The sequence below is a fragment of the Zootoca vivipara genome, chromosome 2, assembly GCF_965207765.1.
Source record: "Zootoca vivipara chromosome 2, rZooViv2.hap1.1, whole genome shotgun sequence".
NCBI classification, from domain to species: domain Eukaryota; kingdom Metazoa; phylum Chordata; class Lepidosauria; order Squamata; family Lacertidae; genus Zootoca; species Zootoca vivipara.
The window spans coordinates 10,105,649-10,131,710 of NC_142584.1; the positions used below are offsets into that span (position 1 = coordinate 10,105,649).

The 26,062-nt window shown below is 47.2% G+C and overlaps 2 protein-coding genes across 3 annotated transcripts in view; one reads left to right on the forward strand and one right to left on the reverse strand.

Moving 5' to 3' along the window:
• Positions 1-26,062, reverse strand: part of LOC118081524 (TBC1 domain family member 15-like) — a 176,055-nt gene that overhangs the window by 113,474 nt on the left and 36,519 nt on the right. The gene's annotated exons all lie outside the window — the stretch shown is intronic.
• On the forward strand, positions 5,870-25,222 carry SMUG1 (single-strand-selective monofunctional uracil-DNA glycosylase 1). 2 transcript variants are annotated; one of them, XM_088661300.1, is made up of 5 exons: positions 5,890-5,915; positions 8,858-9,232; positions 11,873-11,990; positions 13,770-14,032; positions 21,753-25,222. In XM_088661300.1, the coding sequence occupies exons 4-5, from the start codon at positions 13,781-13,783 to the stop codon at positions 22,278-22,280; spliced, it is 780 nt and encodes a 259-aa protein (XP_088517426.1). In that variant the 5' UTR covers positions 5,890-5,915; positions 8,858-9,232; positions 11,873-11,990; positions 13,770-13,780; the 3' UTR covers positions 22,281-25,222. The 2 variants fall into 2 exon arrangements, with proteins under 2 accessions (XP_034956014.3, XP_088517426.1); XM_035100123.3 differs by lacking the exon at positions 8,858-9,232 and having other exon boundaries at positions 5,870-5,911.

Here is a 26,062-nt window from a genome sequence, read left to right on the forward strand (position 1 = left end):
TTTGCCTACTTAATTTTTTAAAAAGAAAAAGCAGGTTAGGGGACAGTGTGCTGATGACATAATGGGACATAAGTCAATTACATCTGCCTTTGCCCTTAATGCAGACCTCCAGCAAGTTACATTAAAAAGAAAAAAGGAAGTTGTGAGAAAATGAGGTTCTGTGCTATTTAGGGAAATACACTTTGCTTATGCTCAGAGGGGCACTTTAATTTCCCCCACACATTCTAGAATGGAATACTTGTACTACAAAATAGATCTCAAGGGCAAAGCTCTGGCTCAGCCCGAAGCCTGAATTTTAACAGGAACGAGAAGGGCTGTCTCCAATTCTTGCATGTTGTGACTGATAATGGTGAGCGTTTGTTATCTTATTCTGTTATCTTACTGCAGGGGCTGGAGGCAGTGTGCTTCTGCAGATCAGTTACTGGAAACTGCAGGAGGGGAGAGGGCTGTGCGTAAGCTCCTGTTTGCGGGCTTCCCATGGGCATCTAGTTGGCCACTGTGAGAACAGGATGCTAGACTAGTTGGGTCACCGATCCAATCCACTGGGGTTATTTGAATGTTCTTATCTTGAGAACTTCACAGCATACAGAACAGTTGCATCCATATCCAAATGTGGTGGGGAACCAGTGACCCTCCAGATGTTTTTGGACTCCAAATCCTATCAACCTCAGCCAGCATGGCTGATAGTCAAGGACAGGCATCCCCAAACTGCGGCCCTCCAGATGTTTTGGCCTACAACTCCCATGATCCCTAGCTAACAGGACCAGTGGTCGGGGAAGGTGGGAATTGTAGTCCAAAACATCTGGAGGGCCGAAGTTTGGGATGCCTGGTCAAGGATGTTGGGAGTTGCAGTCCAACAACATCTGGAGGTGGGGCAGGTTCCCCCAGGGCCGGCTCTAGGGGTAGGCTGGGTGGCGCAGGGCAGAGCCGCGCGGAAGCCGTGCTACACCCTGCGCCCGTCCACCAGCCGTGACAAAAAATGGGGTGGAGCGGGGGCGCTGGAGCGATCTCCACACCACGGCGCCAGGGCGCCCGACATAGTTGAGACGGCCCTGGGTTCCCCACTTCTGATATACCACCGGCAGATCATCGCAAAAGAACACAAGGAAGAGAGAAACCTTCTCCACTCTATTCACACACCATTCATTTCTACTAAATTCTATTTTATCATCACCTCTTTATTTCACTTTTCCTCCAAGGAGCTCAAGGTAGCATATATATGGGCATTTTCCTGCTGTCCCTTCATTCTCTCCTCACAACAACCCTGGAAGGTAGGTTGGACTGAGAGATGAGAATGAAAGTCTAAGCACACTGAGTGAGTTTTGTGGCTCTGTGAGAAACTTGACTCTCCCTTGTGTTACTTTTAAGTACTCTAACAAGCTACACCCCATACGCCAGATTTGTAACCTAGATATTGTACCACCTTTACCTTTAACAATGCATAGCCAGTGGAAGCTGGGGCTCCCTGCCCAGTTCTTTCCATCACCTATGCTTCTCTCTGCAAAACTGGAGTTCTGCTTGGTTTAATAGACAAGCTTGTTTCAGCCATCCTTTTACAAACACAGTGATATAAACGTGTGGATTTCATAGATCACTAGAATGCCCAAAACATTTTTCATGCATTAGCTCACCTGTCCTTAGCACAGCCCTGCAAGGTAGGTCAGTATTATGTCGTCCCCCATTTTGCAGATGTGGGGTGGTGGCGGTGGCTAGTGCAAATCCTTCAGGCAGGACCAAGAACTGGACCATACATCAGTCAGCGTTCCAGTCCTTTCCTACAGCTGCGCAGAGCTGGACTGGCGTCAGCTGCTCTCAGGATGGCGTATTGATTTTTGGAAACAGTTCATTTATAACCATTGGGTAGTTGAACTTTCACCCTGTCATTTCCTCCTGATGTTTCTGGGAATTGCTGGAGAGAGGGCTTTGGGGCTTATTTAACAGGAGGTTACAGGAGCCGAGCGACAGCAGGCAAGGCATGTTGGCGGTTTAACACACACTTGCCTTCCTGCCGAGGGTTTGGCGAGGGCAGCCAGCCCAGGTAGAAGGTGGCATCAGCTTCAGGGTTGGGCTGGAGGAAAACTGACAAAGTGGGAGTTTAGCCACAGGCCAGCATTATTATTCTTTGCCAGTTTGGTTTCGTTTTTAGCCACAGGTGGGCTTAGATTTCCATTATTCTATACAGCTCAGCAAGTGGATACCAAACTGAAAAATCTGCATGCCAAATGGCAAAAGCTCTTTGCAGGCTGAGTTGAGAGATCTAAATGGGTGTTAGAAGATTTCACTTGAAGGTGCGTTGACATTTATAGACGCATTATATTTGGATATCTATATTTAGCTGTATAAGCAGTGGTGGCTGGGGCACATTGAGGCTGGTAGGATGGAAAGCGGGGAGCTCAACAGTAGGTGAAACCAAAGCCAATGACAAACAGTGCCACTCCCAGGCCCGTCCTAGCCATAGAGGCTAGTGGCGCGGAGAACCACAGCGCTGGGCGCTGGAGGGTGCTGGAGGGCGCTGGAAGGGCGCCAAGTGAGCGCAGGGTTCCGGCGATCTGGCCAGGACTGTGCTCCTCCGAGAACTCCGCACTGCGCCTCCTTCTCGTTTCCCCAGCGCTGGGTTTCACTCAGTCGAGCTTCGCCACCAGCGCGCGCACAGCGCCCAAGCAGCTCTTGCTGGTCCCGCGGTGCGCGCGCTGGTGGCAAAGCTTGACTGAGCAGAACCCAGCGCTGGGGAAACGAGAAGGAGGCGCAGCGCGGAGTCCTCGGAGGTGGCCTCCCGCTGCTGCTGTGGTCCGCTTGGCACTCCCGGGCCCTTGGACAGGCGCTGGGTGGGCTTAAGACGGCCCTGGCCACTCCCTGGGCCTGCTGTAAGTAAGGAGACAGGCAGGTGGTGGCTGGCTGAGGACAGACTGAGGCTGGTGGAGCAGTGCCCCATTTGCCCCTAATAAACAAACTTGCCCTACAGATAATGTAATTCTCTCTAGCATAGGGATGAGCAACCTGGGGCTCTTCAAGATGTTACTGGATTGCAACTCCCATCAGCCTCAGCCAGCACTGTCAGTGGAGAGGGGTGATGGGAGTTGTAGTCCAACAACATCTGGAAGGCCGCAGGATCCCCATCCCTGCTCTAGCAGACACTGTGCTGAACAGAGCCCTTAAAAAAAACCCCAGTAAGGTTATGGAGGTCTCCCAAAGCAGACCAGACAAGCACTTGCCTCCTTTTACTCTAGATGAATACATATAACCTGTTTGCTCTGTTCAGCCCCTGTGATCCCAAGTTTTGACATGAGCTGCTTGTTCTGATGGGCAGCAGCTCTCCAAGATTGCAAGCAAAGGTCTTTCCTGGTGCTGTTACTGCTGAGATGCTTTTAATTAGGTGCTAGGGATCGAGTCTGTCAGACAAAGCACCTGCCCAGTGCTGGGCTAGTCTCCTTCAGCCAGATGGATGTCCGTTTGCTCATCAGAAGGTCTGTCATTACCTTGGGATGGCACAAGCCAGGAGGAACCGCTCTCGAGAGGCCAGCAGGGTATCTGCCCCTTCAAAATATTTGTGTCTCAGAGTGACTCACAGCTCTGATCCTTTAAACACCTACTTGACGCTAGCGACCCTGCACACAAGAGGCCATTACTGGGGAGAGGGGAGTCTGTTACGACAGAACTGATAAGGCCTGAGTGTTGACAGAAGCAATAACGAGGCCTGTCCACTTCTGCTCATTATCAGGTGGCGGCAGGGATTACGGTATTCTGGCATGCAAAGGGAGCGAAGGCAGCATGTGCAGATCAACACGCTCTCATTCCCTCGATTCTCTCCGTTATGAGGACCTTTGGAGAATGAGAACTGCTGCACAGTCCTGACTTGGAGAGGGGAATCCCATCATTTAACAATGCTAGCTGCATTCATCACACATGGGCAGTTTTGGTGCGGTAAACATGCTTTTCTCTGTAAGATGTTCAGTGCATTTTTGTTTTGCAGACCAATCAGCTGTACCCTGTATTCTACTGAATTTTAACAGGGAGAAATGTAAAGTACTACACTTGGGCAAAAAAATGAAAGGCACAAATACAGGATGGGAGACACCTGGCTCGAGAGCAGTACATGTGAAAAGGATCTAGGAGTCTTGGTAGACCACAAACTTGACATGAGTCAACAGTGTGATGCAGCAGCTAAAAAAACCAATGCAATTCTGGGCTGCAACAACAGGAGTATAGCATCTAGATCAAGGGAAGTAATAGTACCACTGAATTCTGCTCTGGTCAGACCTCACCTGGAGTACTGTGTCCAGTTCTGGGCACCACAGTTCAAGAAGGATACTGACAAGCTGGAACGTGTCCAGAGGAGGGCAACCGAAATGGTCAAAGGCCTGGAAACGATGCCTTATGAGGAACAGCTTAGGGAGCTGGGTATGTTTAGCCTGGAGAAGAGAAGGTTAAGGGGTGATATGATAGCCATGTTCAAATATATAAAAGGATGTCATATAGAGGAGGGAGAAAGGTTGTTTTCTGCTGCTCCAGAGAAGCGGACAAGGAGCAATGGATTCAAACTACAAGAAAGAAGATTCAACCTAAACATTAGGAAGAACTTCTTGACAGTAAGAGCTGTTCGACAGTGGAATTTGCTGCCAAGGAGTGTGGTGGAGTCCTGCTGTGGAGGTCTTTAAGCAGAGGCTTGACAGCCATCTGTCAGGACTGCTTTAATGGTGTTTACTGCTTGGCACGGGGTTGGACTGGATGGCCCTTGTGGTCTCTTCCAACTCTATGATTCTATGACCCTCTTATCCTCCAAACAGCTTGGGGTTAGGTCTGCTGTGCCCATCAAAGCCTAGGCAGAATCAGGTCCTTTTATTACCATGAATTTCTTAATTACCTTCTGAGCCACCGTCCGAAGGTGATTTACACATAAACCATAGTATTACACCTGCAGGCAACATCCATGGAAGCAATTCTGTGTCAGTTTGTATGCAGGTCTGTGTGTACGTATGTCAGGACCAATTGCAAATTTCTGGTAGCTGAAAGATAACCAAGAAAGGTTACCTTTTAGAGCTTTCCCCAACCTGGTGCCCTCCAGATGTTTTGGAGTACAACTTCCATCAGCTCCTGCTGGCACATTTTGACTGTCACCAAAGGAGGCATACTCCAAAACGTATGGAGGGCACCAGGTTGGTGAAGGCTTGTGCAGGTGTAAGATTTCAGCACAAGTAGAAACATGCTGATCCTTCTTTTCACACTCACATTCCCTCTTCCTAATGCAATCAGGTAGATCAGTATCTGGGTTTATTTCTAAGATCAGTTATATCTACCTGTATTTATACTCAGGTAGGTAGCCCTGTTGGTCAGACGCAGTCGAAATATAAATAAAAAAAAAATTGTCCAGTAGCACCTTAGAGACCAACTAAGTTTGTTCTTGGTATAAGCTCTTGTGTACGTTTTGGAGCACGCGTCCTTTGGTGGCAGTCAAAATGTGTGAAATTTTATTTTATTTTTATATATATTCCGACCGTATTTATACTGTTGGACACAAGGACTGAAGGCTGCGTGGATGAAAACCAGTCTAGCCTAAGCAGCGCTCATACATTTATTGTGATAGCTGAACAACTGAAAGCCACAAAGCAGTCAACTAGATGCACCCTTGCCGCTTGCAAATTCCGGACTCGTTCCTAGCTCCATTCATGCCTCGCTCACCTCCATTCACTCCAACCCCATTCCCCCCCCCCACGCCTGCCTTTCGCTTCCGTAGGCGCTCCATTCCCCGGAAATCTCGCAAGCTCCTGTTTTCTTCAGGAGGATGCTGGGAGTTGCAGTGTCGAGGATGATTACCCCTCGTAGCTGCTCGAGGTATTGCGGGAGGGGAAAGACTACAGCTCCCAGCAGCCACCGCACAGGAAATGGGAGAGACGCGTGGCCTGAACGGAGCATTGTAGGTAAAGTAGACCGGGAGTCTGCGGAGGAGGGGGGGGGAAGAGGGGGTTCATTCATCTTTCATTGACATAATTTAGACAATAAAACATAGTAATGGAGGTGGGGAGGTGGTGCAGATGGGGTGAGAAAAAGACAACATTCATCCTCTTTTGTTTTTTAACTGTTTAAATTAAACATTTTTGCGTTTGCGCATGGCTTGCAAAGCTACTTGCGGATAACAAGAAAGTAATGGCTACATCACCCCAAACATCCATGATAACCTAATCCGGCAACTTTGCGACCCAACGGCAGCCAGTCCGTTGCCCTCGGGACTTTCACAAGCAAGGCATGATTTAGGCAGCTGTCTCCCCTGTTCTTTGTCTCCAGCGTCTGCTAATCTCAGGTATAGGCCTACAGTACTTCCTTTGAACACGGAGGTTCCTTAGCAGTACAGCCTTATAGCCCCAGACTGCCGTATCCTCTGGTGTCTTTTTAATTTTGGCCACTGCGTTCTCAAATCACCCTGCAGTATCTCGCCTGAGTCTTGGAGGGTTGGCTGCTGCCAACTATTTCCTATTGTCTTTCCCTTTTATCTGTCACCATTGTGGCTTTTATTTTATTTATTATTGGCTTTCCTCCAAGGAACACCCATGGTTCTCTCCCTCTCCACTATATCCTCACAACAACCCTTTGAGGTAGGTTAGCTGCGAGGCAGTGATGGGCCCAAGCTTCCTGGTTGGCTTGGGATTCGAACTCTTGTCCGAGGTCTAACAGATACACCATGCTGACTTTTTTTTTTTATAGAATGGCATCAGCTCAAGCTCTTATACCTAAGGCTAAGGAATGGGAAGCAGAGAGCAAGTACAGGCCAGGGCAACTGGAGGGGGCTTGGGTCCCAGATGTTATGAATTTGAAAGTAGCCTTGTGAGATCAGTGGCACTTCTGTATCTTTAAGTTTGCAATCTTCAGCAGGATTAAAATGCAACCCTACCCCCCACGTTGATGGCTGATGGGGTTGGGTGGTGTGCAATTGCCTCTCCAGTTGGCAGAGAGGGCCACTGTTGGATTGTGTTTGTGTGTCTGTCTGCTGTACTGCAAGTCTGCCTCTACCCAAGTGGGCAGTAACTCCCAGCATTGTAAAGCCCTGAAGCATTGTGGGGATGGAGTGGTGGCAGGCTTTGGCCCCAAGTCCCATGGATTTCCTAAAGCTGGCATGGTGAAAATTAGGGAACAGGAATGCCCCCCCGTTCTGTCCTGGCCAGAACAAACCGTGAAGGGCTCCAAATGTGAAGGATCTGCTTGCTCCATATATCCCTGGCCTTTCATTAACTCAAAAAAATTCCTTCAGTAGCACCTTAAAGACCAACTAAGTTTATATTTTGGTATGAGCTTTCGTGTGCATGCACACTGTTAACTGTACTCTGACCTTTTCATTCTAAAGTAGCCCGACCCTTTCAGGTTCATGTGCAAGTTGGCCAACTTCTGAGTAGGAAAATGAGAACTTTGAGCTTAAAAATCAAAATTCTGTGTCAAGCTAACCAAACCCTGAAAGAGGAGAAGCTACGTATTTTCAACTAATTTCATTTAAAAAAAAAAGCATGGCCGTTCTTGTTCTGCATAATTAACATTGCAGTTAATTTTGCATTTGCAATTTTGCCCTTGATATTCATGGGGAGGGGCATTGAATTTCTGCTTGTTCCCTTCTGCAGATCTTGATCAGCAGCTCCTCTGTCTTTTGAGATTCTTACCAAATGTTCTTAGAATCCCAGAATCGTAGGCTTGGAAGGGACCCCAAGGGTCATCTAGTCTAACCCCCTGCAATGCACGTTGAACCATGAGTACTAGAAACTTTCCTTTTAAAAAAGGAAGGTTGATTTGATCAAATATTGGCCATATACCCATGAGAGCTAGAAGTACTAAAAAAAAAGAAGAAAAAGACTTATATTCTCATGGAGCAGAGTGCTGTGCCCAATATTGTTTTCGGTTTTTTCTCACTGACAGTAGCAGTTCAACCTCAGAGTTCTGATAAGAAAGTAAATGCCTGAAAATGCTCTATATACTCCTCTCTGGTGAAAACAGACAAGGTTGGAGAAAGCGTGTCAATTTCACCCAATGCTGATTTCTTTCAACTTTCCTTTTCCTTACTTCTGGCAGAACTGCAGCTGTGAGGGTAAAGGTAAAGGTAAAGGGGCCCCTGACCATCAGGTCCAGTCGTGTCCGACTCTGGGGTTGCGGTGCTCATCTCGCTCTATAGGCCGAGGGAGCCGGCGTTTGTCCGCAGACAGCTTCCGGGTCATGTGGCCAGCATGGCAAAGCTGCTTCTGGCGAACCAGAGCAGCGCACGGAAACGCCGTTTACCTTCCCACCGGAGCGGTCCCTATTTATCTACTTGCACTTTGATGTGCTTTCGAACTGCTAGGTGGGCAGGAGCTGGGACCGAGCAACGGGAGCTCACCCCGTTTCAGGGATTCGAACCACCAACCTTCTGATCAGCAAGCCCTAGGCTCTGTGGTTTAACCCACAGCGCCACCTGGGTCCCTATGAGCTGGGAGGTTAGTGACTTATAAATGTCGGTGGTGATGCACCGTCTTTTAAAAATTTAAAATAGCGTCTTATGCACCAGAGATGGTTTTGTGTGTGTGTTTAAGGGTGGGGGTGGGGCAGGGAAAACAACAACCCCACCAGTGAAATTGTCAAAATATTTCCCCCAAAGTTATCAGTTTCACCAGAGACCAGACTGGGGGACTGGATGGTTGAAATACCATTTAAAAGCCACATTCCTTCCTGTCCATCAATCAGTTTTTAAAAATCCGATTACAAGCACACACACACACACAAACATTCCAACAGAGAGCCAGTGGGCTGGGGGTGTCGATTGTGGTCACGGATTGGTCACGGATATCGCAAATCTATACATTTTTATTATAGTATACTTTTATTAAGTCCCTGCTGCTATCCTTTTCAGTTTTAAAAACTTCACCAATGAATGGAAAATCTCAGTGGATGCTGGTGCTGCTCTTGTGAGGTCTTTCTACTTAAGTACTGTACAGAGTTGGTGTTCCTTCAGCTACATTGAACAAATACAGCTCTGGTGCTAAGTGCAAAACAGCTGCCACCGCTTTTTTTATTTATTTATTGGGCAGAGGCCCCGTGCTTTTGAGATCAGCACAGCTGGCACAAATCCAACAGGTAAAGCTTCACCTGGAATGAACAAACAAATGGAATGAACAAACAAACCCATTAGCACTTGGAGGGCATGCTGTGGATGACGACGACTTCAACTCTCATCATAAAAAGATGACCAACGTGTTCTTTCTCCCCACTTCTCCGATTTTAAGCGGTACGTCCTTCCCTTCTCATCTGGAACACGGAGAATGTGAACGTGCTCTTGTGGTGGGTACAGAAGGATCGCTGGGAAGTTTTACTGCAGAAACTTGAGACCAGGACAATCCTATTCACCTGCTGAGGAAACACAACCCCTCGAATGACCCTTTGTCGGGGGAAATGCCCTCCTGCTCCCCACTCCCTTCTCCCAAGCCCCTTGTTAAATGCTCAGGCATGCTGGGGTGCAACTGCCTGCGAATGGGATGCTGTTAATTTGTGCTCTGGGAGCACGGAGTTCTCAGGCTGTTAACATCCGGAGCTTCGTAGATTTACAGTTGGTGAGGCAATTAAATCTCTCGGCAGCCATGGCTTTTATGAGATGACGTTCCTTCTGAGGATTTGAAATACGGCTAAGGATGGGGGGGGGCATTTTTACACACTGCCCCTCCGAGGAAAGGGTGGGGCAAGTGGGTCTCCCTTTCCTCCCAGTTCTGTCGACAGATAATTTTGAACTTGCTCCTTTCCCCCTTGCAGCGTCCCCTCCCCCCCCCCGAGGAACAATTCCCAGAGGAACTCTGGGAATTGTAGCTCTTGGAAGGAACAACTTTCAGCATCCTAAACTAACTACAGATGCTAGAATTCTTTGGGGGAAAACCATGAAGAGGTATGGGTAAGAGTGGCAGGTTTATGAATACCTTGGTTTATGAATTTTCGGTTTACGAACGCCGCGGACCCATCTGGAACGGATTAATCCACTTTCCATTACTTTCAATGGGAAAGTTCGCTTCAGTTTATGAACGCTTCAGTTTATGAACAGACTTCCGGAACCAATTGTGTTCATAAACCTAGGTACCACTGTACTAAGTAAAGAGGCTAGATAATGTTTCCTTTTAGTTGGGAGATGAAAAACTTGGGGAGGAAGGTTCAAATATGGCAGAGAGAGGCCCCTACATAGCACACCCCTGAGTATCTCTCAGATCCGTTCCTTTTGTTGCCTCACAAAGAAACCTCCCCAAATATGTGCCGCCCCAACTGAGTGCTTGGAGTGTTTGATTGGTCAGTGCTACCCTACCGCTGCCGTATGACTCCTTGCTAAAAACAATATAGACCAGGAACGGGGCAGGTGTGTGTCCCCAGATGTGGTCGAACTCCAGCTCCTGTCAGCTCCAGCCAGCATGGCCAATGGTCAGAGATGATGGGAATTGTAGTCCAGCAACATCTGATGAGCCATGGATGCCCCATCCCTGTTCTAGATCCTGCAAAAGCTCCAAATCTGATCCTAGATCCGGTGCAGAGTACGGCACTACGTAAAATAAAACTCTCAACTCTTGGTGTCATTTAGCTTACATACCTTTGAGTTTTGGGGGGTGCAAATGTGGAATTATTTTGGAGGCAAAGGGGCACACATAGCAGGAGCAAAGAGCCTGGCTTATGGCCCACTCACTGTTCAGACTCCTAGTATTCACCTGCCTGCGAACCCTTTGTGAGCTAATTTTCTCTCTGCTGAATTGTGGCTCTTGAGCTTTATTTTCCTCTCTCTCTCTCTCCAAGATTGCAAGTGAGCACACGTGCGGAGGTGGTTGTCTTTCTTTAATCACAGCACAGAGCATTTATAGGTTATTTACAGTAATGTTTTGTATCTTGAGTGAATGCTTTACTAATTATGGTAATAAAAAAGGCAATAAAAGGAACATTCCCCATGGAGGAATATATTTGGAGGCCTCGCCTGGTTCACTTGTAAGCAGAGCTATGATAGAAATCGCTCATCCACTCGGTGGGGTAAGAAATAAGGCTGTTAAGGAATAGGCTGAAATGGATTGAGGCGTGACATACTGAGTTTTACCATTTACGAGGCAGGCCCCGGTACTTATAAGAGACTGAGTGGTTGGAGAAGGCAGGGAAGGCAGACAGGTGGAATTCAGTCTGAGTTCTGCTTCAAGGGGTAGTTGGATAGGATGGTCAACCAATTTCAGCTTGCCACTCCATGACCCCCCCCCCTCCAAGTGCTTTAAACACCTGTATGGTGGGCAGAAATTCAACTGGTGATACTATTTCCTACCATGGAGATGCAACAATTGGGGAAAGTGGTATCTGTTGCATTTCGCCCTGTTGTATGCAGATGTTAAACCATTCTTCCAGAAAAAGTTAGCAAACCTTTACCTACTTAAGGTGGTTTAAATGACAAAGTTTCTCACTTTCAACTGTATGAACAAACTGAAATTCATTCACATCATAGCAAAACCTCAGAGAAGTTGCTGTTATGAAATTTCTGAAGCAAAGGATATGATTTAACTTAATGCGGAACAAAGAACTACCAGCCATTGTTACAAGGCAAGACCATATTTAATAGTTTCTGTGTTTTCACATCGGGAAATAGTTTTATTTAGTAAGCTTGTATACTGCTTTTTTATTTTCAAAAAGGCACATTTTCCCAAAGTGGTTTGTTTATAAGCCACAGATCAGGCATAATAAAATACAATTTAACCCCTTGCAACATGAAAAAAGCCTCGAAAGCGTTCTTTTAAAAGACTACTAAAAGTCAAGTGCTCCAGCACTAATTGAATATGATGTAAAAAATTCCCGTTACAGCAAAATGCTGGAGCCAAAATAGCTTTCGAAAAATCAAACCATCATGTTTCCCTGTTGGTTTCAACAGAGCACTGCAGTGGGTGATAAGAAACAGTTTCATGACATGCTGCCACATTGCTGAAGCCAAGCGTTGGGAGTGTGCTTCTAGGGGTGTCCCCTGGCTTCTCAAGAAAAGACTCAGCCAGGTAAGTAGTGCAGGAACGGAATTTATTTTATTACACGTGTGTGCAAATGCTGCAGCCACCCCTATTTACCTGGATACTCCCTGCATTCTAATACCTGTCAGGAACATAGAAAGCTGCCCTTATACAAGGTCAGACTATTTGCCCATTATTATACTCTGCCTCTAGCAATAGTTCCTAGGCAGAGAGGCTTTCGCACAGTGTGCTACCCGAGAGCCTTTTTAAAAACAGAGATGCCCAGCATTGAACATGGGAAGCTTTGCCTGCAAAGCAAATACTCTTCCTCTGAACTCTTCTCCTCCTGAACTATGGCCTCTTGCCTGTTCCAGGGAACCAGGCAGAAGGCCTTCTCAGTAGTGGCACCCTCCCTGTGGAGCGCCCTCCCATCAGGTGTCAAGGAAATAAACAACTATCTGACTTTTAGAAGATATCTGAAGTCAGACCTGTTTAGGGGAGTTTTTAGTGTTTGATTTTTATCGTGTTTTTAATATTCTGTTGGGAGCTGCCCAGAGTGGCTGGGGAAACACAGCCAGATGGGCAGGGTGTAAATAATAATAATAATAGTTATAATTCCTACCCAAACTTGCTTCGTTTTCTAGTGCAGGAATGCCCTGTTAATTTATACAGTGGTGCCTTGCTAGACGAATTTAATTCGTTCCACGGGTCTTTTCTTATAACGAAAAATTCGTCTAGCGAATCCCATAGGAATGCATTGAATTTTGTTTGAATTTTTTTTTGCCCATAGGAACGCATTAATTGAATTTCAATGCATTCCCATGGGAAACCGCGATTCGCTAGACGAATTTTTCATAAAATGAATTCGTCTAGCGAGGCAACCTCAGCTCGAAAAATCCTTTCATTAAGCGGAAATTTCGTTAAGCAGGGCATTTGTTAAGCGAGGCACCACTGTAGTTACTAGTGTTGTCATGTACAGATTCCTGCCCTCTTATCCAAGGTCTCTAGAAGTTTCATATGGGCAATGGATGGGCAATGGAATGAATGCATCCACTGGCTAGTGCTCATAGCCAAAAACGCACAGGCATGAGTTGTTAAGGTATCACTCAGGGTACAGCCTGCCATTTCGCTTGTCAAAGCTGCCAAGGTCTTTATGAAGAACTTTATGCCCATGTGGGAACCTAATGTGGGTATCTGTATCATAGCTGTATAGCCCATATCCCATGCATAGCTGCCAAGTACCCCGTTTTCCCTGGGAAACCCCCCGTTTTTACTTACCTTTTCCCGGTGGTCCCCCGTATCACTTCGTCTCCAGTTTTTCTCCGTTATTTCCCATTTTTCTCCGTTATTTTTTTTTGCCCTTCTATGGGCACAAAAAATGGCCGCCGGCGGCTTCAAAAGTCGCATCTACGCATGTCCGGAAGTGCATAACGCGACTTCCGTTGTCGGCGGCAGCCATTTTTGGTGCCCATAGATGGGGAGAGCGACACCGGAAGTTGCGTCAACACACTTCCTGACATGCGTAGAAGTGACTTTTGAAGCCGGCGGCGGCTATTTTGGGTGCCCATAGAAGGGCAAAGCGACACCGGAGTTTACGTCGACGCAACTTCCGGTGTCACACGGCTGCCGGTCCCGGATTCTGCAGTCCGGGACTTGGAAGGTAAGATCCCATGACTCAGCCACCCATTTTCTGGCCCAGGAATCATAGAACCGTAGAGTTGAAAGAAACCCTGAGGGTCATCTAGTCTACCCCCCTGCAATGAAGGAATCTCAGCTAAAGCATCCATGGCAGATGGCCACCCAACCTTTGCTTTTCTCATTTACCAGGCAGAGCTCTGATGAATTCCTCAGTGGCTCCCATGAGCTTTTTCGAGGGCGACGGCTTGGCTGAGCAGTTTCTCCGCATAGAGCGAGAGCAGACCCTCCGCCTGAGTGAGCTCAACTTCCTCGAGCCCATCGAGTACGTTTACAACCCCTTGGATTATGCCTGGGAGCCCCACCAAGACTACGTGCGTCGATACTGTCGGTTCCGCAAGGAGGTGCTGTTTCTTGGTATGAACCCAGGGCCTTTTGGAATGGCCCAAACTGGGGTAAGAAGGCAAGCTGAGGTGGGGGAGAGTAAATTGAGCTTGACAGGATTGGAACTTAATCTGCACTAGGGCTTCACCTTGTAAGCTCTTAATTTAAGGCTGCGGGGCTCAGCCCTAGGCCACTTGTAGTAATAATAGGGAAGCGAGGGCCTTTGAACATGTTCAGAGTGCTGTTTTTATTACTCGGAGCAGTTGCAACAAGACTCCAGACATCAGGAATTAGTGGGGATATTTGGATGAGACTTCAAGGCCTAGTATGTGGATCAGCTTTAACAAATAACTCGGGCCCGTATCTCTTGCTCCCCACCAAGTCAAGAGACTAGCCAAGTTTTCTGAGGCAGAAAACCCTCATTTTGCCCTCCCTGGCACTGAAAGTACAGTGATAATAATTTACAACTTGCATGGTGCCCAAAATCTGTTGCCTGTGGTGAACGCCTAACGTTGCCTAAGGGTAGGGCCGGCCCTGAGTGCTCTGCCGTATACACAAGGCCCATACATTTTACAAATGGAATAACTCCCACCCCTGACAGTAATATCAAGGTTTTTCTGCAGCTGACTTGGGGCTGAGCTGCAGGCCAATCCTATGGACATCTAACCGAGAAGCCAGCCCCATTGAGTTCAGGAGGAGTCTCAGGTAAGAGTGTATGAAATCCGAGCCTTATATGCTGCCTGTGCCGACGTGCCCATATGAGCCGTCCCAGACATCCTTGCAGTGGGGTCAGTAGCGAAGGCAGGACAAACCATTGGAGGCAGCTGCCTGTTTTGTTCCTGGCCTTTGCTGCCCCATTTGCAGAACACAGTTCTCTGTGCAATGGGTTGGAACTGCTCATATATCCACAAGCAAAACGATCCATTCACCACGTTTCTGGGCAACTCTTTCAGAATAAGCACATTTTTTAAAGATGCCAGCCATTTCCAAACGGTACGGCAGGGATCCGCTGGTGTGGCTTGCAAGGCCTGCTAGTGTGCCAGAAGAAGGAAGATAATGGAATTAAAAAACTCCTATGAACCACTTCCAGCCATTCCTCCTCCCAACTGGCTTTCTCTGACAGCGGGTGATTTTGCTAACCAATCAGGAGAGATGGAATTACCTGCCCCGAATGGAGATCACCCCCTGCAGATTCACAGGAGTGTGCCTTCCCAGAGCAGCTTACCAGTGGCAAAATCACAGCACTGTGGAAGCTCCATAAAGCGAGCATTCTAAAAGGGGTGTGTGTGTTTTTAAGAATGAAATGCGGCTCTGGTTTTAACTAACGAAAAACAGGTTAATGTATATGACAGCAGTGTCCCACACCGAATGTAACTGACCTGTAGAAAGGACTCTATGAATTGAAAACAGATGTTGTACGTACCCTTGCTATCTATGAAAATCCTTTAATAAAAACAATTTTTTAAAACAACAACAACAGGTTGCATCCAGTGCTAGTCCTACTCAGAATAGACCCATTGAAATTAATAGACATGACTTACTGAGGTTCCTTAATTTTAATGGGTCTACTCAGAGTAGGGGGGACCCAGGTGGCGCTGTGGTTAAACCACTGAGCCTAGGGCTTGCTGATCAGAAGGTCGGCGGTTAGAATCCCTGTGACGGGGTGAGCTCCCGTTGCTCGGTCCCAGCTCCTGCCAAGCTAGCAGTTCTAAAGCACGTCAAAATGCAAGTAGATAAATAGGAACCGCTACAGCGGGAAGGTAAACGGCGTTTCCATGTGCTGCTCTGGTTTGCCAGAAGCGGCTTTGTCATGCTGGCCACATGACCTGGAAGCTATACGCCGGCTCCCTTGGCCAATAATGCAAGATGAGTGCGCAACCCCAGAGTCGGTCACAACTGGACTTAATGGTCAGGGGCCCCATTACCTTTACCTTTTACTCAGAGTAGGACTAGCACTGGAGTGAAACCCAGTGCATTTTACGTGCTGCAGATTTTGGGAAACGTATGGCTGCGAGTCCAGCAATGGCAGTGTAAGCACCTGGTGTGCTAAGGATTGTTGTTGTTGTTGCAAACCACAGCAGCTCGATATAGGTATAACATAAAATCACAGCGGCTCTTATCTTGTTTCGATGGTGCGGCCTCCAGTGCCTGCCTGTGAAAAGGAACTCAGTGGGAGCTAGATGATGGTGGGTGTTAATAAAATGACCGCAGATGAGAGCACGGCTTCCTGGCTAGCTCTTGTGTGCAAACGAACTGCACGATTCCAGCGGAGATGCCTCTCCGCTGAAGAACTCTTCCTTGTTATTTCTCTAGTTTCCTGCACATGGCTTGGGCCTCATGGGTGGAACTGGGGTGTCCTGACTTGTCCCGTTGTAGCTGAGTCAACACCCAGACAAATAGCTTCGCATCTGCTTTGATGCTGAGCCAGGAAAGGAGAGGAGGAGGGAAATTGATAGGGTGGCAAAGTGTTTGCTGCGATATTGCGAAGACCTAGCTTAAACAAGCATGGGTGGGTAGGTGTAAACTGACTGACACCCCCCCCCCCTGCGCCCCTGCGATGCTAGAAGCAGTTAGCTCTATGATGTGGAGGATGTAGACACAACTCTGCTAAAGGGTGACAGGTTGTGTGTGGGGGGGGTGGAGCTGTTCAGAGTTTTCTTTCACTTAAGCTATGATAACACAGGAATTAGTCTGGAGATCACAGACTAAAACAACTGCTTCTGTTTCCTGCGGTCTGGTTTAATAGTCATTCCTCCTTCTTCTGAGGAATCCTAGGAATTATAACTTCTGCACCTTGAGACAAAGGAAACTGCCTTTTGCCAAGTCAGACCATTATTCCATCTAGCTCAGAAGTTCCCAAACTTATTTGGCATACCGCCCCTTTTCGGGGGGTGGGGGCGGGAAGCACTCAGTGCCCCCCTGGAAATCTACCTTCTTTAAGCGAACAAACAAAAAGATGCAGTGACAAATTTGCGTTCTTTTATGTATCTGTATTTCTACATACCTACATCCTACAGCATAGTAAAGAAAGATATTCTTGTAAATTAAGACACCTTGAAGCTTGGAATTATAAAATTATTCTTAGCTCAGTTGGTTAGAGCATGGTGCTGATAATGCCAAGGTTGCAAGTTCGATCCCCATACGGGATAGCTGCATATTCCTGTCTTGCAGGGGGTTGGACTAGATCATAGCTGCCAAGTCTCCTGTTTCCCCCGGGAAAGCCCCGTTTTTCCAGCTGTCCCCAGCCGAAAAAACAGATTTTTTGTTTTCCCCCCGGTTTATTCTGGCGCGGCGGCCATTTTGGAACTGGGCGGAGCATGCTCAGAAGTGACTTTTGATGCTGCTCTGCCCAGTTCCAAAATGGCTGCAGTGCGACTTCTGGTGCAGCAGCCATTTTGGAACTGGGCACAGCAGCATCAAAAGTCGCTTCTGAGCATGCTCCGCCCAGTTCCAAAATGGCCGCCGCGCTACTTCCGGTATGCTACCTTCGGTCCGGTCCCTTATTTTTCAGAGAGGGACTTGGCAGGTATGGACTAGATGGTCCTTAGGGTCCCTTCCAACTCTACAACTATGATTTCTATGAAAACCTATAGACGGACCAGAGTGAAGCCTGCCGGCTCAGTCCGATCCACCGCAGGGGTGGGGCCAGTGCCGCAGCCCGCCTGCCATTGGCCAAATAGGCAGGCAAGCTGTGATCCACTTCCCAGGCCTGGGTGAAACTGAAAAGGGTCCACTCAAGCCTGGGAAAACCCCTTGCCTGCAGCTTGAGCGCAGGATCCAGGAGAGGCGTTGTTGCCATCCTGCAACGGCTCGACCTGGCGGTAAGCAGCTTTGCACAACAGATGAAACATGTCCTGAAAGACCTACATTGGCTCCCAGTACGTTTCCGAGCAAAATTCAAAGTGTTGGTGCTGACATTTAAAGCCCTAAACGGCCTCAGCCCAGTACAGTGGTGCCTCGCTAGATGAATTTGATTCGTTCCACGGGTCTTTTCTTATAACGAAAAATTCGTCTAGCGAATCCCATAGGAATGCATTGAATTTTTTTGGATTTTTTTTTTTTGCCCATAGGAACACATTAATTGAATTTCAATGCATTCCTATGGGAAACAGCGATTCGCTAGACGAATTTTTCATAAAACGAATTCGTCTAGCGAGGCAACCTCCGCTCGAAAAATCCTTTCGTTAAGCGGAAATTTTGTTAAGCAGGGCATTCGTTAAGCGAGGCACCATTGTATACCTGAAGGAGTGTCTCCACCCCCATCGTTCAACCCAGACACTGAGGTTCAGCTCCTAGGGCCTTCTGGCTGTTCCCTCACTGTGTGAAGTGAAGCTGCAGGGAACTAGTCAGAGGGCCTTCTCGGTAGTGGCACCCTTCCTGTGGAACGCCTTCCCTAAGATGTCAAGGAAATAAACAACTACAGTGGTACCTCGGGTTACAGACACTTCAGGTTACAGACTCCGCTAACCCAGAAATAGTACCTCAGGTTAAGAACTTTGCTTCAGGATGAGAACAGAAATCGCATGGTGGCGGCGTGGCAGTAGTGGGAGGCCCCATTAGCTAATGTGGTTCCACAGGTTAAGAGCAGTTTCAGGTTAAGAACGGACCTCCAGAACGAATTAAGTTCTTAACCCGAGGTACCACTCTATCTGACTTTTAGAAGACATCTGAAGGCAGCCCTGTTTAGGGAAGTTTTAATGCTTGATGTTTTATTACTTTTTTATTCTGTTGGGAGCAGCCCAGAGTGGCTGGAGAAACCCAGCCAGATGGGCAGGGTATTATTATTATTATTATTATTATTATTATTATTATTAATAATAATAATAATAATGGTTTTTCAGAATTTTATTTCTTCTTTCTTTATGCTTCCACCACCCCATTATTTTTAATCAGCTCCTCCCAATTGCACCCAAGAGGCTACTACTTGCACCCAAGGCTACTACCTGCCCCCAGGATAATTCAAAACGCCCCCCCCCGGGGGTAATATCACCCACTTTGGAAACAGTGATCTAGCTACATATTATCTACACTGACTGGCAGAGTCACTCCAGGATGTTCGGAGAGGAGTTTTTCCTAGTTCTACCTAGAGAGGCTGGGAAATTCTTCGTGCTCTTTGAAAACTGAATTAAATCCCAAAGTCTTAGCATTCCAGTGGAAAACCCAATCCATTTTGTGGCCTGTGTGGGCATTTAAATTTTATGGAGATCAGTGTCTGATAATGATAGATGGATTAGCCTCTCATCACGAAGGCTTATCCCCCTCCCCGAAGAAAAGATAGATCCTTTTCAGAGCAGCAGCTGGGCTGAGCTGGAAAACAGGAGGAGAGGTCTGTATTTGGCTGGTCGGCACCAGAAGCTCCTGCCTCCCACCCAAGAAAAACTTTAATAAAAACAATTTAAAAGAGAAGAAGCCCCTGTCTCTGTTGTCCACAAAACTGTTGTTCACAATGAAGGCTTGTGAAGCAAAAGACTCCGCTGCACAGCCAGGTCCTCTGTAAGCTCATCTCACAATCCTATATATGTTTACAACACAGAAGTAAGACTCATGGGGTCAATTAAGTTTCACTCAGAGTAGTCTTGTTGAAACTAATGAAGTTAGGTCCATTGATTTCAGTGTGTCTGCTCTGAGCAAAATTGAGTTTGATACCACCCATGGTATAAGACTGGAGCCTTAGCCCAGTTTTTCCCAACTTTGGGTCTCCAGCTGGTTTTGGACTACAGTTCCTATTATCTTTGACCACTGGTCTTGCTAGCTAGGGATGATGGGAGTTGAAGTCCAAAAACAGCTAGAGACCCAAGGTTGGGAAAAACTGCTTAGATGAATAATGATTCCCAAAACCCCATGTCTCAGGAGACATCCATTTTTATTCATCTACCCTTGACTTTCCTACTTATTCTTCTTATTTATACCAGGCATAGGCAAACTCGGCCCTCCAGATGTTTTGGGACTACAACTCCCATCATCCCTAGCTAACAGGACCAGTGGTCAGGGATGATGGGAGTTGTAGTCCCAAAACATCAGGAGGGTCGAGTTTGCCTATGCCTGATTTGTACAGTGGTACCTCGGTTTAAGAGCAGCCCTGTTTACGAACAATTTGGTTTACGAACTCCGCAAAACTGGAAGTAGTGTCCCAGTTTGCGAACTTTACCTCGGTCTAAGAATGGAAGCCGAACGGTGGAAGGGCACTGGCGGCAGGAGGCCTCAATAGGGATAGCGTGCCTCGGTTTAAGAACGGTTTCGGTTTAAGAAAACCGAGGTACCACTGTATATGGCTTTTCTTCCAAAATGAATCATACGGTGGCACAAGAACATAAAAGAGTCCTTCCAGAGGAGGCCAGAGGCCTATTTACTCCAGCATCTTCTTCTCACAGCAGCATACCTGCCAACTTCCTGTTGGAGAAATAAGGGACCAGACCGGAAGTAGCAGACTGGAAGTAGCGCTGCCGCCATTTTGGAACTGGGCGGAGCATGCTCAGAAGCGACTTTTGATGCTGCTTTGCCCAGTTCCAAAATGGCCGCCGCGCCAGAAGTTACACTGCAGCCATTTTGGAACTGGGCAGAGCTGCATCAAAAGTCGCTTCTGAGCATGCTCCACCCAGTTCCAAAATGGCCGCCGCCCCAGAATAAACCAGGGGGAAACAAAAAAAATCCGTTTTTCAGCTGGGAACAGCTGGAAAAATGGGGGTTTCCCAGGGAATACGGGAGACTTGGCAGCTATGCTCAGAAGCCAATCTGATGCCTATGGGAATCCCGCTAGCAGGACCTGAATGCAACAGCTCCCCCAATTGTGATTTCCAGCAACTGTTATTCAGAAGCTTACTGCCTCTGGTATATGTAGTCTTCACAGGCACTAATTAGACCTAGAAGTGCATAGTTTCAGCGGGGTTGCTGCATCATGTGTCTTTAGATCATCTAGCCTGTCACTCTCTTCTCAGTTGATCTTGAGCAGCTATGCAAAGAAATAATTGTGGTACCCCTATGGAGTAATCTGGATTCTCTCTGTGGTGAAGATCCCTAGTGGAGGTTTGGCCATGAAGCTCTCTTCTTCTTTGCCTCTGAACAGCTGTCAGGGACCATGCTGAGGAGGGCTGCACTGAGGAGGAATGGTGGGAACCTCGCCCCCCCCCCCTGCTCCTGCTCCTAAATCTTCCCAGGAGCAGGAGGACAGTATAGATTTGGAACAGTGGTTTGCAGAGGGGCATAGTTCAGAAGGCAGAAGCTGGGAAATACTGGGTGGGGAACAGCTAGGAGAAGAAACACTAGAAGAGAGAGGGCTATCAGTTTCACAGTCTCTGGACAGCATTCCTCCACTCAGCCCAAGGTCAAGAATTGCTCAGAAAGTGTCAGAACAGAAAGCACAGAGGGTACAAGATCAGATTATAAGATGTAGGAGTGATGTAGATTAATAGGGACGGAAGGGAGTGTGATCCTTAATTGGGAGCACCGCCCTTTCTAGGAGATGTGTTCTTTGTTCACTCGCTGTGATTCTTAAAGTTTCTAACTGGTAAGACATGCCTTTCTTTGATCTTTTTATCTACTGCCATGGGGGGGAGGAAGTTGATTCCCCGAAGCCTGACATCAGCCTAGTCTTGGGGCTACTTGCTAGGGACTTTTTCTTTTAACTTGTTTACTTTCCTCCTCTCTGAAATAGATTGGTTTGTGGCGCCTTTTCTGACAAGTTGAAAGTCCCACAGAAATCCCAAAGCAAATGCAGATCTGTCAAATCCTATGGGGTCAGACTCTTTCCCATTAGATCCTGGTTCCCATGTGATGGTTCTTGCTCCCTTGCAGGTGCCCTTTGGAGAGGTGAAGCTGGTCCGAGACTGGCTCCAGGTCCATGGGCAGGTGTCCAAACCACCAAGGGAGCACCCCAAGAGACCTATCCGGGGCCTGGAATGCCCCCAGACGGAGGTGAGTGGGGCCCGCTTCTGGGGCTTCTTCCGCTCCTTATGCGCCAGGCCCGAGGTGTTCTTCCGCCGCTGTTTCGTCCACAACCACTGCCCGCTTCTCTTTCTTAGTCACAGCGGACGCAACTTGACTCCGGCCGACCTGCCGGCCGCCAAGCGCGAACAGCTCCTGCAGGTCTGCGATGACGCTCTATGCGAAGCCGTCAAGCTCTTGGGCGTCAGCATGGTGATCGGCGTGGGGCGTTTTGCTGAGCAGCGTGCCCGCAAGGCCCTGTCGGCCGCTGGGATCCCAGTGCGAGTCGAGGGGGTGATGCACCCATCGCCTCGCAACCCCCAGGCCAACAAGGGCTGGGATGCCATCATCCGAGCAAAACTGGAGGAACTCGGTGTGCTGGCTCTCCTTGTGGAATGATTGCTTACGGAACCTCAGTTGCCTTTGGGTGTCTTGGCCTCACATGCCAATCACATAGGATGTGCCAATGACTCTGGACTCATTTTTCATAGACCAGCCCAGGCTTGGGCTATGAAAGCTACCATTCTATCGTTGGGTTGACACTACCATTTTTTAACACTACTCCTTTTTTTGTGCTCCTGAGATATATTTCACTTCTTCAGGTTCTTCTGGAGTCTGAAATTTCCTGAAATTTGGGTTTCAATTTCATCTCCGTGTATTGGTGCTAAACCTCATCTGGGGTGATACCTGGCAGATCCTGTAGCAGCAGCTGCCACTCTGCTAAACGCTTCTGCCTCTTGCTGGCTTCTCCGTGATCAAACTCACGTTAGACATTGTAGCGGAGAGTTTTGGTCCATGGTGTTCAGTCTGGCTTTTTGCCAAACCTCCGTTCTTTGGGGGTGGGCATGTTAACATATTAAGGTGTCTTAATAACCATTGGCTTAACTAGCCACCGTGGTGCCCTCCAGATGCTTTGTACTACAATTCCCAGCATCCCTGACCATTGGCCGCGCTGAGTGCGACTGATGGGAATCAGACTCCAACAACACCTTACAGGCTCCTCCATTGACTACTCCTGATCTAGCCCATTGGTCAAAACCTAAGGTGGGTCCCAACACCTGCACTACCTCCATACACACACATTCTAAAAATATCTATAGTACAGTATAATGAATAGGTCCCCAAACACATGTTTGCGTTAAAGGTGGGTCCCGTGTTGGAAAAGGCTGTGGGCAACTGGTCAAGCCCCCTTCTGCTTACTCTGTGTAGTTCTCTTAAGTTCAAGACCTGCCACTTGAGTGGAGATGGAGGAGGATTGCGTGCAAAATCTGTATGGCAGATGTGTTGTGTCACTGAGCTACAGCCCTCGGAGTTCAGGTAAATCAAGCAGGTGGCAATCAAAGGGGCCGCCTGGTCTAGGCACTTCTGCAATGTGGGGACTGCCTCCCGTGCAGCTTCAACTGGGGTGTGCACGCCCAGAAGAAGTCACGGGGCCTGCTCATGGGCAGAGCGTATGGAAACGCCGCCCACTCTCCTCTCTCTGCCAGAGCTGCCGGGCCAGAGAGGGTGACCCAGGGATGGAGGTGCCATGGCCGGCAGACTCCCTCTGCTGGGGCGGAGCTGCACGTGGCGTAGCCGAGGAGAGGGGCGGCAGACTCTCCACGCCACTCCCGGGTCCAGCAGCTCCCTCGCACGCATGAGCCAGGCTCCGATGGGAGCCTGTTGTGGGGGTGCCTAGTCATACCCCTCCAGAAAATGCACTTGGGGGGACGGCACCCCCAGCCTTCCTCACACTGCACCACTGGGCTACAGCATGTTTTGGTCCTTGGGGGTATATGTGCAAAATCTTTGCCATGAATTCACACCAGGGTAGGAAGCGACTGGCCCCCTAGGATGGATGTTGCCCGTGGGGCCTCTTCTCTTTTAGAGAACTACTGTACTCTACTCTTTATGAGAACTACTGTACTCTACTCTTTATGAGAGTAGAGTACTGTACTCTACTGTACAGTACTCTACTCTTTATGAGAACTACTGTAGGTCTGTACAAAGAAGCTTCATATGCTCGTAAGTCATTTCTGGTCCATCTGATTTAATCAGGTTTTTTTTTATTTTAAAAATGGGCATTAATTTCAGCTTATTACTTTTGGTTCCCTCCCACCTCTGTTAGGTTTTCATAACCAAACACAAAAGTGGGAACTTTTGCTTCCTGTTTATGTCCAATGCTAGCAGGTATTTTGAACTAGCTTGAAACCACTTTGGCTTCCCTTTGAGGAGTAAGAATTGCAGGCGACTCACAGCTGCAAGGGACAGCTCTCCCTTAAAACCAGTTGTCTGGATCTTCTGCTTAATACTGATTCTTCACTTCTTTTGAATCCACATTGCTTCTGGTGTGTGATAAGAGAATATTCTGCACTCCATAACCTTCTCTGATGGAAAGAGAAAATATCAAAGTTGGCGTTGCCTTTGAGCACTGAGCGTTTATGTTTTTCTTGATTAAATTGTAAGTTACCACACTCTCTAGGAAAGGTATGCTCGTCCTTTAGCAAACTTAAGAATATGCCAGAGGGTTGGCAGTAGGCAAAATTTATCAAATGTAACTTGGATTTTGGAGGTAAATTCCAGAGTTTAGCAGTGTAATGTGTGAAAATGTACTGTCTTTTGTCTGTCTTGAATCTTCCATCATTAAGCTTCATTGAATGTCCACAAGTTCCAGCCTAATGAGAGAAGCAGGAAATGTTTTCTCTATCAACTTCTTGCACATCATTTATGTCTTGTGCATATATTTCATGTTCCCCCACCCCCATCTCTCCTTTTTTTCTGAACTAAAGAGCCCTTTTCTGATAAGGGAGTTGTTCCACCTCTTTGATCATTTTAGTTCACCGTTTCTGAACCTGCAATATCCTTTTTGAGCTGAGGCGACCAGAACTGTTCATAGTATTCCAAGCGTGATTGCACCATAGATTTGCAAAAAACAGTACTATGATTCTGGCAATTACATTTTCAGTCTCTTTCCTAATGATACCTAATGTGGAATTTGCCTTTTTCATAGCTGCCATTCACTGGGTTGGCATTTTCATCAAGCTTTTCACCATGACCAAATATATCTCTCCTGGTCAGACCTCATAAGAGGTATATGTGAAGTTGTATTTTTTTTAATAAAAAAATTCCTTTTTCCTTTATTTAAAATTTAATAATATTATGCTATAACAATATGCAGCAAAACCCATTATCTCATGAAAAAGAAAAAAAACAAAGAAATGACATATGAAGAGGAGAGAGAGACAACAAAACTCTATAATACCTTGAATAAATTAAAAGGAAAAATATCACTACTTTGTTAACTCCCAAAATGTAAAAACAAGGCACACTGCACCTCTCAGTAAAAAAAACATTTTCTTGATTATTAAGTATTGCATTTCTTTTGTATGTAAGTTTAAGATAGTTTGCCAAGTTTTGCTTAACCAATCAGTTATGGTAGGTGATCTTTATTTTTCAATTTTTGTGCAATACCCTGTTTTGCTGTAGTTCACACTGCAGCAATCGGTTGTAAATCAGTATTAATAACTTCAGGAAGCGAAGTTGCAACGTTTTAACCCCAGTGTGCATCACTGAATCACACTTGCCATTTTAATGCTCATTTGCAGCATGAAGAAAGTGTTTTGGACCCCCTTGCAATCCCTTTTTGCTCTTTCATTCTGGAACCCTCTGGCGTCATCAGCAAACCTGGTCACGCCTAACGCCAGGGCATTTATGAGCAAGTTTCAAAACATTGGTTCCAATATCAGTCCTTGGAAGGCACCACTTTCTCCATTGTGAGAACTGTTCATTTATTCCTACTCTCTGCTTCCTGTTCTTTACCCTGTTACATATCCAGATGAGAACCTCTTTTGTTATTCCATGACAGCTAGGTTTAGTCCTAGGGGAGGGACTTTATAATAATAATAATAATAATAATAATAATAATAATTTATTATTTATACCCCGCCCATCTGGCCGGGTTCCCCCAGCCACTCTGGGCGGCTTCCAACAAAACATGAAAATACAGAAATCAAACATTAAAAGCTTCCCTAAAAAGCCTTGGGATGCCTTCTAAAGGTCTGGTAATTGTTGTTCTTTTAGACCACTGGTGGGAGGGCATTCTACAGGGTGGGTGCCACTACCGAGAAGGCCCTCTGCCTGGTTCCCTGTAACTTGGCTTCTCGTAGCGAGGGAACCACCAGAAGGCCCTCGGCGCTGGACCT